The 19,285-nt window shown below is 39.5% G+C and overlaps 2 protein-coding genes across 6 annotated transcripts in view; one reads left to right on the forward strand and one right to left on the reverse strand.

Moving 5' to 3' along the window:
• Positions 1-3,678, forward strand: part of si:ch211-203k16.3 (techylectin-5B) — a 19,925-nt gene extending 16,247 nt beyond the window's left edge. For both annotated transcript variants that reach the window (XM_039598840.1, XM_039598841.1), the window contains 3 exons: positions 54-270; positions 365-560; positions 633-3,678. In XM_039598840.1, the coding sequence (XP_039454774.1) occupies positions 54-270; positions 365-560; positions 633-779 (560 nt within the window). In that variant the 3' untranslated portion in view covers positions 780-3,678. The remainder of the gene's footprint in view (positions 1-53; positions 271-364; positions 561-632) is intronic.
• Positions 2,712-18,925, reverse strand: snx9b (sorting nexin 9b). 4 transcript variants are annotated; one of them, XM_031727587.2, is made up of 19 exons: positions 18,589-18,925; positions 17,131-17,217; positions 15,351-15,425; positions 14,307-14,432; positions 13,713-13,790; positions 12,558-12,720; positions 9,390-9,528; positions 9,041-9,128; positions 8,679-8,804; positions 8,411-8,528; positions 8,199-8,329; positions 7,173-7,276; positions 6,967-7,070; positions 6,717-6,794; positions 6,411-6,487; positions 5,361-5,450; positions 4,459-4,573; positions 4,280-4,371; positions 2,712-4,093 (listed from the first exon to the last, which is right to left on the reverse strand). In XM_031727587.2, the coding sequence occupies exons 1-19, from the start codon at positions 18,598-18,600 to the stop codon at positions 4,046-4,048; spliced, it is 1,851 nt and encodes a 616-aa protein (XP_031583447.1). In that variant the 5' UTR covers positions 18,601-18,925; the 3' UTR covers positions 2,712-4,045. The 4 variants fall into 4 exon arrangements, with proteins under 4 accessions (XP_031583447.1, XP_031583448.1, XP_031583450.1 ...); XM_031727588.2 differs by having other exon boundaries at positions 9,041-9,125; positions 18,589-18,923; XM_031727590.2 differs by lacking the exon at positions 13,713-13,790 and having other exon boundaries at positions 18,589-18,923.
• Between the last annotated feature and the right edge of the window lie 360 nt (positions 18,926-19,285).

A 19,285-nucleotide genomic window follows, 5' to 3' on the forward strand; every position in this document is an offset into this window, starting at 1 on the left:
CTGAGCAGATGATAACCTATCAAACATGGAATGAATTTTACACTTTCTCCCAGGTGGTGGCTGGACTGTGATTCAGCGGCGATTTGATGGCTCAGTGAGCTTTGACCGCAACTGGAGGGACTACAGGGATGGATTTGGTGAGCTGCACTCAGAGTTCTGGTTAGGCAATGACCACATACATGATCTTAGTACCCAGGGAGACTACAGCCTGCGGATTGACCTGGAAGACTGGAGCAGCAAGCACAAGCATGCCCTCTACCAGAGCTTCAGGTTAGTGTCAGATGACAAACTGTGCAGACTTTCATTGGGCTGGATATTCCAAAACATACACAACCAACTGAGTTCCTTACATAATTTCTTGCAGTGTGGAAGATGAGGAGCATCAATACCGTCTCCATGTGTCAGGCTTCAGTGGTACGGTTCAGGACTCTTTCAGTTGGTACCACGATAAGCAGGGCTTCAGTACACCAGACAGTGGAAACATCTGCGCTGAGATCTCACATGGCGGTTGGTGGTATAACCAGTGCTTCTACGCCTACCTTAATGGAGTCTATTACAGGGTAAGGATACACAGATTGCCCTGTATTGTACATTTTTAAAGACAAATTCTTATCTTCTTCTTCATCATCCAGGGAGGCCATTACACTCCCAAAGGGCGAGGGCCGCTGGGTCCAGATGGAATTGTTTGGCACTCCTGGAAAGACTCTGATTATTATTCCCTACGCAAAGTCAGCATGATGATCCGGCCACGCAGCTTCCAAAGCCGCTCGTCACCATAACAATGGTGAGGACACAGGAACTGGCGTCCTTGGCAGCATTTGTAGGGATGAAGATATCTGATGATGAGGATGATGATCACACTTTATTGTATGCTCAGGAAACGTTTTGTGTCTGGAGCAGACCTACCCGGTAACCTCTTTGCTTTTAAATCTTATGTGACTGCGGCTGATATCCATGTTGAACTGTGTGAATATAAACATCATCCTGTTCACTGATTATTTCTTTTCCCCCACTCACTCCTGGTAAGTGAATTCTTCCTTGTTTTATACTTCTTTTTGTACTATAGTTTGTTAACGTTGACATGTAAAATACCAGCCAAAATGTATTTGTGTGATGACAAGGTTTCTTCTAGCCACCACGTGGAGACAACCTGCAACTGGAAAGAATCACATGACACAGTTTGCTGAACACTCTGCATGTATGTGCTTATTGCATATTTGTAATCACTCTATTGCCAGTTTTATTATTTTGGAGTTCTTCTACTGTTCTAATCAATGGAAAAATAAATTGAAATAAAAAGGGTTTGATATTACTAAACAAAGTCACTTAATATCTGATACGTGCTACTGTCTCAAAGTATTAGGTCATGTGCTATCTGAAGACTCCATATACATACACATTAATGTATGAATTGTGCAATAAACACTATATATACACTTATAAAATGTGGCTTAAAGACATGTTTCACATTCAGAACCTAGAAGCAGAGCATCCCCTCTCCTCAACTCTCCATCAAGGTCTTATCTGCAATGCATTATAAGCATCTTACATCATGTGCAGGGCATTATAATACATTTATAACACATTCCACAAGCGTTTAAATTGACAGCTTTTAACAAGGTCTAGAAAAAATTACCATTGTGGGTCATAATTTATTAGAACTTTATAATGTTTTATACCTTCATGCCAAACATTCTGCATAGCATGCAATAGTGTTATGTGGAGTTAGAAGAGACATTACATGACTTTGTCAGCTTAAAGGACAGCACTGTATGCGTTTATTGACAGCTATCAATAACACTTCTTTTTTTCGGGGGGATGCAGTGATTACAGCTAAAAAAAATGATGTCATTGCCAAGTGTTTGTTTTCACACCACATGCCATAAAAAAGTGACACAATCGAATCAGTCTCTATGGTCATGGTGCCAGAAAGAGGTAGTACTGAGCAGCAAATGTGCAGCAGAGCACATGAGCAGGATGTAGCTCATGCGAGTTGGAAATTAGACTGTGTAATGCAGGACTCAGACTCCTACAGTTGGCACTTTAAAGCACTGAGTCCTAAATGCACAGCACTTTCTATGCCTCATAAGTTATGCATGACTATAGACATCTTTTTTTAATGGCATGGCATTCATTGCTGTATAATCATTCTACACATAACACATTCTCTGTGTTAGTTACTTACATCATATTGATTTAAACCTGGGGTTTCCACAGACCAATAGCATTTCATGTTACTATAGTATGATAATATGGTATGCGTTTAGCAGATATATTCCCAAAAAGCCTCGGGTTTGCAAAATATCAGTTCAAATTCTTGCAAGAACTGGAAAATAATTCTGCAAGCTTTCTATATGGTCTTGTGAAGCAATAAACACACTGCGGATTGTTCCATTCGATAAGATCTGTTCATATAGCCACTGTGGCCTACATGAACAACTGCACCTGATGGCAGCGTGAAATGAGAGCAGGGTAAAAAAGGGCTCTTTCACTTCCTTCACTACAAGAATTCACAAAATGCACTCTTCACACAAGCTGCCAGCTCATTCCCATTCCTGTCCATATCTACGCAAGAATCTGCTGCAGCGAATAAAGGCTTTAGTGTGAGGAAATCCGGGTGCGTAGTGTGCCGTCCACTCCGAGTCAGAGAACAAGATGAGGGCTCTTTCAAAACACACAAAGACACACACACGCAATAAATGACATCCTAATGAGTACAAATCATTGTTTAATAAATCAAACTGAATTTTTGCTTATTTTTAAATGACACATGTATTGCAAATAGTTCTATACATAACATATCAATTACAAGAAACCCCTGATAGGTGCAGTAGAATTTATATTTTCTAACAAAGAGTGAACAAGATTAGAGACTGATTTGAAAACTGGGCGGTGATAAGCAAAAAAAAACAAGAACATGATATAATTCATGTCTCTTCCGAACTCCTCTAATAGTACAAATTCTTACAGATGACTTTATTCTTGTACCATCATGTCAAACACAATGACTGCGTCAAACAAGGGCAAATATTCTTTCGAAGTACTGAGAGAAAATTAACTAGTGTGGCAGGGAAGCACTGATCCAATGACTTAGTTGAAATGTTTAAAAAAAGAGAAAGAAAAAAGAAAAGAATAGAAAAGAAAAAAAAAAAGACTTATTCCAGATTCTGTTTCTTAAAATGCAAACTGCAGTGTGTGAGTATGCAGGAGCTTTGGGGTGCTAACCAGGTTGACCATTTCAATTTTTCTCAAAGGGGAAAACAGGAAGAAGGTGGAGCTTCCTGTTCGCTTTTGAGGAAGTGTGGGATGAAGGGGAGCTGGGAGCTGCGAGTGGTAGTCACACACAGGGAGGACGCACACACTGCCTTTGCTAACTCTTTCAAGATTTGAATCCTTAAAGGAATGCTTCTGCTAACAATAGTGTGAACTTCTTTTTACATATAAATACTATATATGGTAACAAAATTATTCAAATGAACCTACAGTAAAGCTTGAATACATTATTGAAGATACATTTAGAGGTGAACTTCCTGGCTGTCCTTATTGGCAGAGCGGAGAATAGCTTTGGTATTTGGCGTCCTTTTCTATATGACTATTAACATGGAATAAAAGTGAAAAGCTGCAGAGCGTTACCTTGAGATAGATGGTTATGTTTGCACCTGAAGCTGTACAAAAAAACAAAACAAACTGCATCACGTTAAAGAAAGGCCAGGGTTTGATTTCATCGCCACTATAACTGCAACATGGATTTTTTTTCCTGTCTGTGTTACCAGCTCTGAACAGAGGATAAGAATTACAGCTGCTGTTACTCTCGAAGCCTTTTCAGATGTTGTTCGTACTCTTTAACGTCGAAGTAGCGGATACCGCAAAGCAGGGACTGTTGGGATGAGTTGTAAAGAGAGGAGATGAGGTAAGAGAAAAACAGAAGTGAAATTTAAATTAAAGAGGACAGGGGTTGAAAAATGCAAAATAAGCAAAAGTATTTTGGATCTTGAGCTGGTTTAAATCTTCTCGTCTCTTAGTGCAAGACAGCCAGCGGCCGCTTTCACATTGTAGTGAACTGACTGTGCGCTTGTCTCAGCTTTGCCGCGATCTGGGGGTGGGGGGTGGGGGGTGCAGAGGAAGACAAACGAGCATTAATACAAAAAGGTCATGTGACGCCTTCATATCGTCACTTTGGTATGAAACTACTTTCTTTCCAGGTAATAAGGAAGTGAAAAGGACAAACTGTTTCACAGTCAAATTTACTGTGAGAAATGCTTTATTAAAATGCCTTTACCGTCTCGTAAAACTTGACTTGCTCCTCCAGGTACAACTGCATGACCCTGTTGTAGTCATAGATACGGTTGCTATGGAAGTGGTTCATTTCAGCTGCAGCACAAGACAAGAGAAACCACGGTGATCAGACTGCATGCAGCGATAAAGCACATTACTTCAGTATCAGTGACCGTGCTGTACCTTGTAATGCATAAGACATAGTGCTGGCACGTTTAGCCATGGTGACTTTGTCCTGCTGAGTAATTTTACTGGCGGCTACCAGCTTGTCACCCTCCTTCACTTTGTCTATGGCTGCCTGCAGGTACCAAAAGTAAACATAAGACACTTTAGTTAGACTATTTAAACCTTGTATAATAATATGCACACACTGCTACTTGTTAATTTTTGCTTCCATCTGATAAAGGGGACAGTTCACCAAAAAAATCAGATATGCATGTTTTTCCTGTGCTGTGCTATTTTTACCCTATCATAGATTGTTTGAGCGTGTGTTGACCAGTTTTGAGAACTTCCGCTGTAGTGATTTCTGCAAATAGTACAGGTCCCTGACATCAACAGTTGGGGGCTTCAAAGTATTCACTTTGCAATGATAATAACTACGAAAAACAGAAATTGCTCACATTTTAGTATGGAGTGCACAGGCAATTTTCTTCTACATTACTTAGAAAGTACTTAAAAAAAGCACTGGGTCCCTCAAAAAGACTGTACATGAAAAATGTGTGTGCATACACATTCCCAAGTTTTTTGTAATCTTAGGCAAAAAAAAAAAAAAGGGATAATAATTAACTTGAACACTTGACATATATTGTAAAGGTGTAGTAGTGATATAGAGGCAGTGACATTTTTTAAACAGGTATCCTTAAACTGTAGTTGAAGGTTGAAAGTGTATGTGTTAGCATGTGGGGGTGTGTGTATATGTAAATGTGTAAATAAAGGAAGATGTTGGTATGATGAAAGTCTGTACTATCTATATTGTGGCACGGACAGCACCTCTGTTCCTATCAGATGCCCCATAACGGCAAATTATCACAACCCAGCCTCTTTAACATTTCAGCCCATTTCCTGTGGCATGGGTGTTAGTGTACCTTATGGACTCCAATGGTATCTGGAAAACATCCAAGTAGTCCTTTATATTCATTGTTGGTCTCCATGAGATGGTGGAGGTCTTTCTTGGGCTGAGAGAAAACAAAAATAGACACAAACATGAAGCTATAAATGTAAAAAGGTAAAAGTCACCAGTACTTAAAAATAGAAGAAAGTAAAACAGAGCAGGAAGGAATGCAAGAGTCTGATAAGAGAAAATACAATGAAGCCATAATTCAGTGTAGTTTTTTTTTGTTTTTGCGTTTTTTAAATAGCAGTACTATATATAAAACATCATGTATTCAGAGGAACATCCAGCAGGGAAACACACTGGGATGAGATGGCATAAAAATAAAACACAAAATATTTAGCCAAACTATCATTTTAAATTCTAGTGCCAATTCCTTTGCTCACTATTGACCTTATTCTGTAGAGGAGTGCTGTTTGCATCCATTTTGGACAACATCAGATAAATTGGACTGATTTCTTTTGTGCCTTGAGATGAATCCGTGTCTTGTCATCGTCTTTCTCCAACACTAAAACGCAGCATAGTTTTCACTCAACTAAAATTAGAATTCTACTAAATCACTAACAAAGCCTGCCTGGAGCAGGACAAGCTTACCAGACAAATCCTTCCTCTGGAAGCTGCTGGGACATCAAAAAGGCCAAGAACGGACTTTATTACTTTGCACACTCATCAGGTCATTCAGTCATAAAAAAAGCCACATTGATACATGAGTCAAAGCAAAACTAAGGAAGCACTAGGAATAAGTTTGCCGTAAGCCTCTTCCTGCACAGATAGAAACTCACGAGCAGGACGCCGGGTTAAAGAGGTCAGCAACAGGGTAACTGGGAAACGCTCACAGATATTGAGACATGCAGCGAACACAGATAATGGCCACAGAAAGATGTTGCCCCACCCCTCTCTCTTTATGGTCCGTGTGTGAGTTTCCAGACATAATCACAGGAGGAAAAGTAAGAGTAGACACATTTCTCTTACTTTTAATAGCAGTCACATTATATTATTTTACAGCAGCGGTCAAAGAACGTACCTGCTCTGCAACCAGCTGAGCTATCTCTTCGTATGTCTTCCCAGCTGCTGTCATGGCATCGGTTAGGGCTGACTCACCTGCAGCGAGAAACACTGTTAAAATACATCCTAATGTTTCCCAACAGTAAATAACGAACACTTGATTTCAAAACCAAAGTCCACATAGCAAATTACAACATAGCTCTGATTGTTACAGCAGCCCTAGATGTAACCCAAGACAGCGGTGTGACAAACTCCTTACACCCAGGAAAATGCCTCAAGTGCTCCAAATTACACGTGACGCTCAATCGATATTTGTACTCCGTACCTTGGTATCCGCTGCTGGTGAAGACAGAGGAAAGGTTTTGGAAGGCTTTGCCGATTCTCTGATACTCTTTGGGCAGAGCTATGGTAAAACAAATGAACAAAGTAAAAGACATTTTTTCCCCTCATCTTTCTAAGTTGACAAAATATTCAGAATAATTAACATTTAATGCAAATAGTAATTACAGCACAGACTTAAGGTGTGGCCTGTGTGTGCTAAACACTTATTTAGCTCGAGTGCAGTGTGAACATACGGCCTGTGCATCTCTTCCAATGTTCATGCCCCACTGTGAGGATTTCCTTCACCCCGTCATCCATGGATTTGGTAAACCTGCTGAACTGCTCACATTTCTGTTCTCTGTGAATGAGGAACGCCACTGGCATGAATTACGCAATACAGTACTACACACAAGTTACATAAACACTTTTTGGTGCTATAGTTTCTCTTGGTAAAACTCACACTTCTATCAGGTCCAGGTCTGGAGCTTCGGGCTCCATTGTGGAGAAGATCATCACTCCTACTGTCTCATCCTTCTCTGCTTTTCTCTTGCCCATCTTCCAGTCCTGTAACAATCCATTGTTTTAATTTAAAAAAGAAATAATTAATGCCACAAAATAAGCCCCAACCCTAAACTATCAGTAATAACAATCTTGGTTTTGATCTGCAACATTTGGCAGAAAGAAAGTAGAATTAACTTCCTGCGGTTGTTTGCTACTGCTTTGCAGTTTAGAGTCATGGCCAGAAAGGGTTTCTGCGATGCATTATAAAGTCAAACTGAAGCTGAGTTTTCACTTTTTGAACAGACATTTCAGTGAAGTGTTGTAATAATTAGCATAATAATTATCAAGTTATGGTCAAAATCATAACCAACAAATTCAGTTTATTTTGGGCACAATTAATATTTGTGCCAATTTTTAAGAAATTCCTTCATGCCTTTCCAGAGACAAGACTTCCATACAGAAGGCTGGGCAACTGGACAACTATGGGAGTCCATATCCAGCTGTTTCTGCATGATTTTAATTAGTTTTTGCTAGTTAGGCAGTCTGTCTAGTTGAGAATTTACATCTGTGAGCAATTAACTGATTAAATGCAACTGCTAAATAGCACCACAAGGTGATGCCTTCCTGTGCGGAGGTCCCAATCCTGGATGAATGGGAGGATTGTGTCAGGAAGGGCATCCAGTGCAAAATCTGTGCCAAATCAAACATGCGGATCCATCGCTTGGGAAATATGGGCGCAGCCAAGAGTACCTTTGAGTTGTACACCAACATGGACACACGTCACCTCAGTCAACTGGCAATAGCTAGTTATTCTGTAGTCATATATTCCGTATTATTTTGTTACAATAGCTTTAAATAACTGACACCCCAAATCATTCATGTTAGACTGATTTCAGCAGCAAAAGCTGGCAGATTTCAGCAACACAGTCTTAGAACACACATACTAAAAGACCTTAATTGATGGGAAGTGGATGAATCAGTTTACCTTCTCGTCCTTGTAGGTGACGAAAAGCTGAAATACTTCACTGCTGGAAACGACAGGGTGCCTGCACATCCTGGTCATCCAACCCTGTAACCGCTCCATACGCATCTTAATAAACTCTTCCTCGAAACGGCCTTTTAAAAGAGATCAATGCATAAAGAAAGGAAAAAATATATATATATTCAGCAATACGCATTTATTGGCTAGTTACCTACCTGTAACCTGCTTATCTGGTAAAGAAGGGATGGGAATGGCTGACCCAAATTTTTCCAGAAGCCTTTCATACAACCAGTCAAAGTGTTTATATCTGTGATTGACGGGCCGGTTTGTGGTCTGCATGCCAGGGGAAAAAAAAGCACAGCTTCCATAAAAGGAAGTAAAGATATACATTTCAGTCCTTCTTATATTTATTTATGCGTCTAAAGACCAGCTTAGTGCATTTAGTTGATTTGATAACCTAAAAAATAGTTCTTGGATACTTACACTGGGTGTGACTTGGTACTCAATGTAGCTCTTGAGGCCATACATCTTTGAGCCTTTTTTGGGATCAGCTACAACACAGTCTAGCTGGGTTTCTGGGTAAGACCACACTGGACCAACTTCTCCCACCTGAGCACAAAACATGAAGGTTCAGAAGTCTACTGCGCCAGACAAACATATGCCGAGCTGGCAAAAGATGCTTCAATACTACTTCATATAAAGGCGAATATTCTGACAGAAATAATTTAGCCATAGGTTTTTAATTATGACTGGTGACTTCTGTGTAATAACTTAATAAGATGCATGTTAATGTTCTAACAGAACTGAAGAAACACATAATAAAAACATTTTTGGAGATGACCTACATAAATTGGAAGCCTGTCTTTGCCCTTTACAAGCTGCTTGCAAAGGAGGTAGAGCTCCGGACCCGACTTGGAGAACCCAGGGAACCTGCTCAAAGACACAAGACAAAATTTCCTGATTAGTCTTGTGTAGAGCAGTTATTTGATAAGATGTTACCATCATTAGAACAAGATAACTCTGTGTTGCTGCAACTCAATTTATTATTATCTACAGTAAGAGCCTGAACACACTTTGGCTTAAGTAAATTCTGCCGTCCAAACTGTGATCAGCAGCTCAAACTGTACTGTGCAGCTTATTTTATATTAAAAGCTGATTTGAAGCCAGGCACATTACTGACTTATTAACTCTTACTTGTTGAGGGAGATTTTCATTGAAGTTGCATGTGATCCGCCCCTCTGCAGTGCTCCACTTTCTCCGGCTTCTGACTCAGCATAACCGCCAGTGGATTTCATGTCATCCCATTCATCGTCCCACTCGTCATCCTCTGCCCCTGAGGTCAGATTTGTACACCAACTTGTTTGTTTTCAGATCACATGCACAAAAAAGCACTTTGTACAACTATTATACTACATATGTAGATGTTCCTACTACAAAAGTTGTGTGAAAATTCACACTTTAATGCTCGAATGAGCTTTACTCAGTGTGGGTCTAAATATAACATAACAGATTTTTTTTTGAGATAGTCAGTTGTTTGAGCATGAGGGCATGCAGCACACATCTATATCAGAAGAAATGCAAATCTATTAATGGTTCTCATGCTTTAAGATTTTAAGCATCACCACTCTCGTTTTAAATCAAATGGCTAAAAATATTCCACACTGCAAAGCTTAAATTTGTCCTTGAGTACATCTCATTTGTGAAAATAGTGCATGCATACTGAACCAGACATGATATCTAGATCATTGCTTTTGTCAGAAGCTGCACACTTCATTTCAAAGCAGGCTTCAAAACGCATTGACACAGTTCAAAGCAAAAAAGGGCTGAGCACAATTTGTCAGGATTGGTGCTCGCCAGACCATTAAAGTCTGAATCAGGCAGCAAGCGGTAAGAGACAACATTTCCACATATACATATAGTTGGTATGTTCCAACACTGCCTTTCAAAGCCAAACTCGGAGACTATATAATAACTTAGTTAAAACTGAAACTGGCATGTAAAATATCATATTATACTAACAAATCACACTGGATAACAGCAAAGAAAATACACAAAAATACCCCATGAATTACAGCAACTTTCCTTCTATATCTATGTTGGCCTGCCGAATCACATTAATTCATTTTTGTTTTTTTAAATAATGTATCCTTGTGTCAGATCAGTTAGTTGAGACGTGTGTTGGGTATGTGTGCCTGTTCACTTCTGATAACGCTACTGCTCCAACCCCCACAGACAAGCACAGGAGGACAAGCTCAGACCCAGTTCAACTCCTTTTTACTGCAATCAGATCACCATCAAACTGAAAACGAAACACTACAAAAGGCAAAGCAAATGTGCTGCCGTGGTCTGCCACCTGCTCCAAAGCGAGTTGGCCAAGTAGGGGTAAACACTTGGGGTAAATTTAACCTGCTAGTAAGCCACAGCCTCAGCCAGTCTCCTCCACTGTAAATTTAAAATGCATGCATTAGCCATAAAGGTAAACAATTAAGAAAGGCAGCAAAGGTAGTCCTACAAAAAGTGTTCTTGTATAAATCTAAAAATGTTTAAAAGTTTATTCCTGCACCACTCATCAAAGTCTATAACTGAAAACTATATCTCTGTTTAGTTACTGATCTCTATCTGTGCAGGGCGTCTAACAAAGCTCCTTCAACCTCCTCTTATACAAAGATAATATTGTTAGTCTCAAACTGTACACGCATGCTTTAAAAGAAAAGTTTCTTTCTTCATATTATTGGCAGTTCACACACAAAAATGAGTAACGGGCTTCCAAAAAGCAATGAACGGAATACCTGTGTAATCAATAAGGTAAGGATATGGGTAGATGTCTTTAGCAAGAGAGAAACAGAGGAAAAGTCTGTTAATTTCCCCTCTGACCATTTTTCCAATGTACTATTTTTTTTATGTTTTTTTGTTTTTTTTACAAAAGAAAGTGAAGAATTTAAAAAGCAGCTCAAGTAATTTATCCTTCTGAGTCATGAGTGAGGCACAATTTTCCACAGTCTAGAGAAAACAGAATCATGATTTGACTGTTCTGTCCTCGTGCTGGAGCTTCTCTCTGTGGCGGGACTGCACAAGCAAGAAAAACCACATCGATGAGTTACAGTAACTGCAAATCTGTGAAAATCTGAGTCACGTAGTATTTTCAAATACAGTATGTGGAGTTCAAGATTACAGGGGCTACTGTACATAGCATGCATTTCTGTTCATATCAGATAACTTGAAGGACAGGATATCTATGATGCAAACACCTTTCACTGGCTGCTCAATGAAAAATCATAATTGTAATTTTAAGATTTGTTTCCATAACATCTATTTCTCACGACTCGGGAAAAGAAACATCCAAAATATACATCTGGGTGTTCTTCCTACATCACATATTATTCATTTTTCCTTGTACACTCAGCCAGAAATCCTAATTTCAGTAGCACTTTTTTCACAGTAAGACTTTTTCCCACATATAAAAAGCCTGACCTCTTGAACATCTTATCACTGAAAACAAAGAGTCAATGGACTTTTTCCAACTACTGACAGCAGTTTGTGATTTGTGGAGTAATAAAAACACTTGGTATATCAATTTGTCGCAACAATAGTTAAAGAACTTTAAACACCATGTTATCCAATGGTCTGAAAAGATATGCAAAATTAAACACATAATGCCTCACTTGCATATCTAAAAATGAGCTTTTCAGAAAGCATGACTCAAAAACAAAACACTTGATATCAAGCATGAATCAAAAATTTAACACAAAGCTTAGTTTATCTTTTGTATTACCACAGAGGCATTCTCAAACTCGCAAGTTGTTGTCTGTTTGTAATTCAAATACCTTGTCAGCCGAGCTCAAACACTCATGCAGAATCACTAAAAAGCACCAAAGGCTGTTTGAAGCAACAACCTTCATCAACCAATTGTGACTGCAACAAAACAACCTAACTAATCAACGTGAGCCTGACTGTTTGATGGATTAAGTGCGAGGGACTCAGAATTCACTCGTGTTTGCAGAACTGCTCCCTCCCCTGCAGCCATACATACAGTACATCTGATGCAGAAGAACAGTTTAACAAGCAAAGAGTGAGCTAAACTGTTTCACAAGGCAGTGTAATGAGCCAAAACCATTGCATGACTTTACCTTTCCTGTAACCACAGGACGTTAAAAGTTGCTGTGAAAATGAAGCTTACATACTTCAGAATGACATAAACACAGTAGTGTGCGAGTATTGCCACAAAAGAGCAAGTTGAAATTTCAAACTGTCGCAAGATAGTCAAGTGATTTTTATAATAATAAAAGGTTTACATTATACTTCTAACAATAGGACAACCATGGTTCCTGAAGCTATCTGGGGTTTTTTTTTTTTTTTTTTTACCTGGGCCTTGGTAAGCCTGAGGGTGACCATGTGATACAGGGGCCCAGGGGTCAGGAGCGCTCTTCCCAGTCTGTGTGCCCTCTGGATTAGATGCCCAGTTGTTGGTGGAACCCCCCGATGGGTCCGCGTTCCACGCCGACCAGGGATCATTACCATTAGTAGCCTGCAAGAGTGAAACAGAACCTGTGAGGAATGGAAAACGGGCGCTAATAACAGATCAAACGCGAGAAGAAGAGAAGGTGCAGAGTAAAGTCCAATCCTGTCTGGAGTCTGTTTAATGAGAAGTTGACAGTAGTTTCAAAACAACATCCTTTTCCAAACATTTGATGCGGACCGGGCCTCTCTGAGGGAATCTGCTGAGAGATAAATCAGCCCGGCAGTGAGTGTGTAGTTTGCATATGCTGCTGTACAGAAGGGTTAACTGAAAAGATCAAAATAATACCAGGTAATCTGGAGGAAGGGGCACATGCTTGCATACAAAAACTTCCATTTATGTTTTTACACAACCTATTTTTGTTTACACAGCATTTAAAAATGCTTAAAATGCAGCATGCCATGCTTGCAAGGCAGGCATATACACAATTTTAACAACTCAAAGGCATGCAAAACACTGCTGTTGTGTGTTTCGCTTCTGTAGGTTAAAAAAAACAAATCACTGAATAAAATAAACAGGCAAACTGCTCAAATGACATTAACAAGCAAGTGCATTGAGGAACAACACTCTAAGAGCATGTGTTTTTAAATTTTGCAGCTCTTATACTTGCCATTGCAGAACAGCACTTAAAAAAGTGATTATTACTCATATTTGCATAATTTTCATCATGATTTCGGGTACAAGCATGTGTTCTGGCCTGATGATTTGTCAGTGTGATTAGTAAAATACATGTGGGGATCATGAACTCTTTTACCACAGATTCATACTGTTTTTCTTTAACAGAGTGTGTGGGTGCTGATTGGTGGAATGTATTGTCTTGTGCTGAAGTGCAAGGTGAATGGAGAAGATGAGATCATGCTTTTTGCAGGCAGTAAGGGTTGCAGGGGAATTTGCCAAAGCAGACCAATCAGAGAGGATCGCTTGGGCAAAGAATGAGTGTGGGCGGGAGGGCTTGGGTTCATGCTTTTAGGCCACTCCCACCACCCCAAACTCACGGTTACCTCATCAGGGGACGAAAGGTAGGGGGAAACTGGGGTGTCGGGGGTTTCCGGCTGGGGACTCAAGCCCCCAGCATCCACCTTGAGGGGAGGGGGAGGGGGAAACAAAGGTGACATCATCACAAAGCGCCAGAAGTGACAGTATACACTGTGCAGGGCTTGTGTTAAAGTGATATAGATGTGTCAGAGGAACAATAGCCAACACATTTCCTGCTTTACCTCACTTGCTGAGCCGCAGCATTTTTTTTACTGATCCAGCAGTATGTTCACTATTGTGGAACTTCCTGCCTGCTAACTGAAGATTTTGGTGGACTGCATATTGTTAAAAAGGACATGACAAAGATTAATATCTCCCGCACCAGCTGGTCTCACTTCTGCATCTCTGGGGTTGACAGGCTGCATTAACGTCATTACATTTTTGCCATCGCTCACTTCTGCTTTTTGATTGTTTTCTGTAGCATAACCCTACCATATATCATTTTTGAATGGGAGAATGGAAGCACGCCAGGTGTACTGCTCTATATTTTGTACACCTACTTACCCAGCATTGCACTAGAGTTGTGAAATTGAGAAATCTTCACTAGCTGAATGCATTACCTGGTTTTGTGCAGGTGTTGATGCAGGTGCATATGCATCAAAGAAGGACAGGTCTGAAGCTGCAACATTTCCTAAACTTGGAGTAGGGGCTGCAGCTGATGGGAACACAGAAAACTGCTTATTGAGCTGCAAATCAAGAAAAAAGAAAAAAGACAATGGAAGAGAGAAAAAAAATTCCCATTAGTGAACAGATCCAGACATTCCAGCATAATCTAATGATTTTTAAAGGTGCATCCTCATGCGGTAATGTGATCGTCTCATTTTTCACTCGGTGGCTTTGCGAAACAGGGTTTTAATTTTCTCAATCTTTCCAAAAAAACAGCAGCGCGATTGAAAAACAGACTGAGTTCTGGTGTTTTTCATGAGGCATTACATAAGCTACAAGTGCAATTGTCATCTGTGGGTTTTATATGATTTGGACACAGAATCAAAACAGTCCAGGAGCAGCTGGGGAGGTAACTCAAGGTCAAACAAACAAGCACGCATCCACCAAAGTTTGCAAAGTTAAGCAGATGTTTAATATCAATGCCTCTCACCCTCACACACAATCATTAGCTCTTGTGTGGTAAGTGTTTACAGTGATGTTAAGTTGTTAACATCACAGACTTTAGTTTTAAACAACTCTTTCTGTGTCTGTAAATTTCTTCAGAGTGAATCATATCCTCCACATGAAGTCAGAGTTACTGGATCAAGCCATACACCCGCACGCACGCATGCACGCACGCTTGCATACACACAAACACCCAAATCAGCAAAACCCTGAATGAGGCACATCCTGTTGTGACTTTAGTTTCACATAAGAGATGGCACCACAGTATGCAGATATATCTTTGTCCATGACGAGGTGTCTACGAAATGTCTAGCTGATTAATGTTCCACTGCACCCACGGTACATGATGACCTCGGTACAGAATGTTTTGTTTTCGTTTCATTTTTTTCTTGCTTAATTTTCTGTGGTACCGTCACTTTGAATATTCTATGAGGTGTGAGCTCTGCTGGCATCTCCTCCATACTCTTCACATCAACAGACACAATATAACTCACTTCAATGTAGTCTTCAGGAACCAGTCCCACCTCCCCTCTCGAGTTCTGTGCTTCCACCCAGCCACCTCCAATACTCTGAAAGAGAGACCCAGCTGCATATTAGTTACAGGAAAAAAATTACAAGGCATGTACTTTCTCCCTTCAGGATGTTAGTTTAATCACATTGATTTATCATTTAATAAGTCAGTTAATGTTTTAGTTACTTACTTTTTAAAATTTGCATTAAGTTACTGTAAATTATTTAAATCACATTTACAAAGAAATTTTTCAACGTACAAAATGTTTTGTCTACAATGTTTCTCTCCGACTACTACTTCTTTAAATGCCACATATTTGTGTAATATGTCCAGTCCTATGGTCAGTTGTTACATTGAGGCCACAATACCACAACATAATGTTCAACTGCACAATTTTAAGTAACCTCAAGGCCAAAAACTGAAGATGAAGGTAATACTGTAGCACATAGTTTCTGAACGGCTTCTGATTTACTTTTCATCCACAGGTCGAACCACATCTTTCCTTAAAAATATCCTGTCAATGCAACAAATGTAGCTTGGCTGATAGAAAGCTTGCACATCTTTTTCAGTCCTGCTCGACCCGCCAACAAAACGTGTACTTTTAACTTGGAAGTTTAACTCTTCACTTACCTTTGCGCACTGGAATAAGGAGAAGTTATTTTATATACAAATGGAAGAATCGCTTACCCATAAACCTAATACTCCAGATAGATTTAACAGGTGATGGGGGCTTTCCTTTAAAACACCATATTGTCTCTATATTTTTTCTCTGCTCAATAGTGTGTGAAACTTTATTTATATATTTGAGTTATGTTTTCTTAATGTGAATACTGTCGCAGTATCTTCAATTCCCTATTTGTATTTTAAGGTCTGGTAGCCTCCTGCTTATTTTTTGTGTTTGTGTCTGTTGTGGCAACATATGTACCCTTTACTTTTTCTTTTTTTTTTTAATTGCTTTGATTAATATCTTCACTGCTTACAAAGCAGTCCTACATTTTTAAGGGAAGCTGTATGGTAACTAAAACAGGCTCAGTAATAACTTGTACATAAACGATAGCCTATACACAAAAACTACATGTCACCTGTGGGAACCCAACAGATTGTTTTACTGTTTTATCTGTCACACTTGGATTTGACTCATTGTCAGTCAGATCTCGAGCTTACCATTTAAACACCATTTAAATGTTTAGTACCAAGCAAAAAAGAAATAAACAGGTAACCCAGGTATGTATGTACACACCCGAGACAAATTCCTCATCAGTGAAGTTGATAAAAAATAAAAGTTCTGATACGCTGTGTCCTGATAGCCATGACACAGACATCGATTGGAAAACTATGTAGGACAGCACTTAACCAGTGACCTTTGAACTGTTTGTGGCTGGCAGCAATGACATCATGTTTGCTTTCTGGTTGTTGGGTTTTTTTTTCACCTCTTGTCCTTCCTTCTTTTGTCCACATTTGTGACACACAGTGTTTGAGACAACATTCGGTCATGTGCTTTAAGTTTTCAGGTTTTGAATTGGAAGAGCCACACTAAACATTTGATGCCGGACTAATGTATGCAATGTTGTTGTAGGCAAAGTAAATGAAAAGTTTTATGATTTAATGATTACAGGCAGATGCAGAAAAAAAAAAACAACACACTGAATTAAAAACTCATATCATACACGTCACATCTAGACAGCTTCTTTACAGCTGAGAGTGTGGGACTTTACCCCTGATGCTAAACAGATGGAAAATAGAGCAGTGTTTGTATTATTTACCTGATTGGTGATAGTAATTGTCTCGCCTTCTCTCACTGACAACTCATTGTTTCCAGGCTCAGCAGTGAAGTCGTATAAAACCTGTGCCTGCAGACAACAAAAACAAAAAAAATTTAAGGTTTACTAGATAACCGATTAACAAACTTCAGACTTATATGAGGCCATAGTGAGACAGGCCAAACTTGTTCTTGGTATGGTACGCTTACTCTCAACTAAATTCTTGCATTAACCAAAACAAGGGCAGACCCACAACGTTACCCAGTTCAGCTTAATACAGGAGCCAACAAGGTCTCTCACAGTGACCCACATGTACTAATCTGTCATTCCTCCATGGCCCCAGAGAAGCTCACACATACACACACACACACACACACACACATCTATCTATCCATCCATCTATACTCATGAATCAATTTGAGACAGTAGACGGAAACCTTTCCAGTATGTTGTAAGTTAAATAAGCACAAACTGTGTGGGGAAATTGTTCATTAACCATTGAGATGGAATGCAAGGCTATTAGGAAGCCATCAAAATAACATTTGTTTCAGTGTCCACCAACCACCACCCTGCAGTCCAGGAAGCTGGATGAGGTTTTTGAACAGAAGCATCATACCAGAAAAGGACAATAGATGTTTTCATGTCTGCTGATGATCTTAAAAAAAAAATCAAACTGAATTATCAGGTCGTTCTGTCGTTGGTTCTTCACATACATGTTTTTTACTGTGCTGACTGCTGCATTTTTTATTAGTTTAACATCATTTATTTTATTTTGTTAAGGATTACTTAAAATAAAAAGCAGATGTTATGTTATTATTCTCAGTAGGATTTTTTGCATATCATAACTTATATCTATAGTAGAGGGGGTATTTAACTTCTTAATTTTACGTACAGTTTATCTTTATACACACTGTGCTTCACGTACCATTTCCGGTACTCCTAAAAGAACACTCATTAGGTCCAAATGCGAACAATACCATGAGCAAAATTATCGTGTTTACAGTGCTGCAGCTACATTTATGGCCCTGTAGTCCTCACCTAAGGTAAACAGTAGTCACATATATGGTACGAACAGGGTTTTGAGAAAAGACTGCAGTTCCCAGAATTCCACGGAGGCAGCTATGACCCACACTGGAAAGGTAGTAAAATGTCACAAGACACTTCGTTAATGAGACACATTTTCCATGTATAGCAAAAGCATTCGTTTCTCGCTGAGCGCATACAGATGTGCGACAAGCGGCCATGACGCTTTTAAAGCAGACTCCCTAAATGCTTTCAGTCTTAATGCGGAGCTCACCGAGTGAAGTCTTCACTGTAAAACTAATGCGAGAAACTACAGTCCTAACTGTCCAAGTCTACAGCCCTCAGTATTGGTGAAAAACAAGCTCCAGGGGGAACCCAAGAAGCCAGCATAGTCGGGCTGGGGGTTTAAAAGAAGCCCAGGAAAGTTGTCAAACCCACCTTTTGTGCCATTATCGAAGCATTGATCAATCATTACAAAAACAGGCCCTGTGGTTTTCAGGATTTCCAACCCTCAGCAGGACATTTCCTCCGCGTTTCTCTTCAACTGGAGGCGAAGAAAACACGATAACTCCCCCCGGTGGAAAGCCGCCGCGACAAAGGCATTAACACATGACTTAAAAACAGTAGGTCGTTTAAAAACTCAAAAAATCCGAGAAAACGAAAGGTGGGAAGGAGACCAGCTGAGTGCGACTACCAAGTTTGAAGCGCGTAAAGAGCTGCTGACAGTACGGAGGAGGGAGTGACCTGCAACACGCACAGAAACCGGAAAGGTAGTCCAGGTCCGATATGGTGGCTGCTCCAGAGAGACTACACGACTGTTTAAAATCGCAAATAATTTATTTTTTTTAAATATGAAGAAATAAAACACTTCATAATTAAACGACGATAAAAAAAATACAAAATATATATAAAACGTGGTAACTTAAAATTTTTAACTTGTCGGAAAAAAAAACAAGTAATAACAATAATAATGAAAATAGTAGTAGTAATAATAAAATTTCTACTGTTTGCGGGATTTTTTAAATTTTCCAGTGCGTTTTTTAATTGTGTGTTTACTCACTATGGGGCTGACAGCTCAAAGGGAGTGACCCTGAACCTAAACTTATGTTTACTCTTTTGTTTAAGTCTCCCTCTG

The sequence above is a fragment of the Oreochromis aureus genome, linkage group 15 (assembly GCF_013358895.1).
Source record: "Oreochromis aureus strain Israel breed Guangdong linkage group 15, ZZ_aureus, whole genome shotgun sequence".
NCBI lineage: Eukaryota > Metazoa > Chordata > Actinopteri > Cichliformes > Cichlidae > Oreochromis > Oreochromis aureus.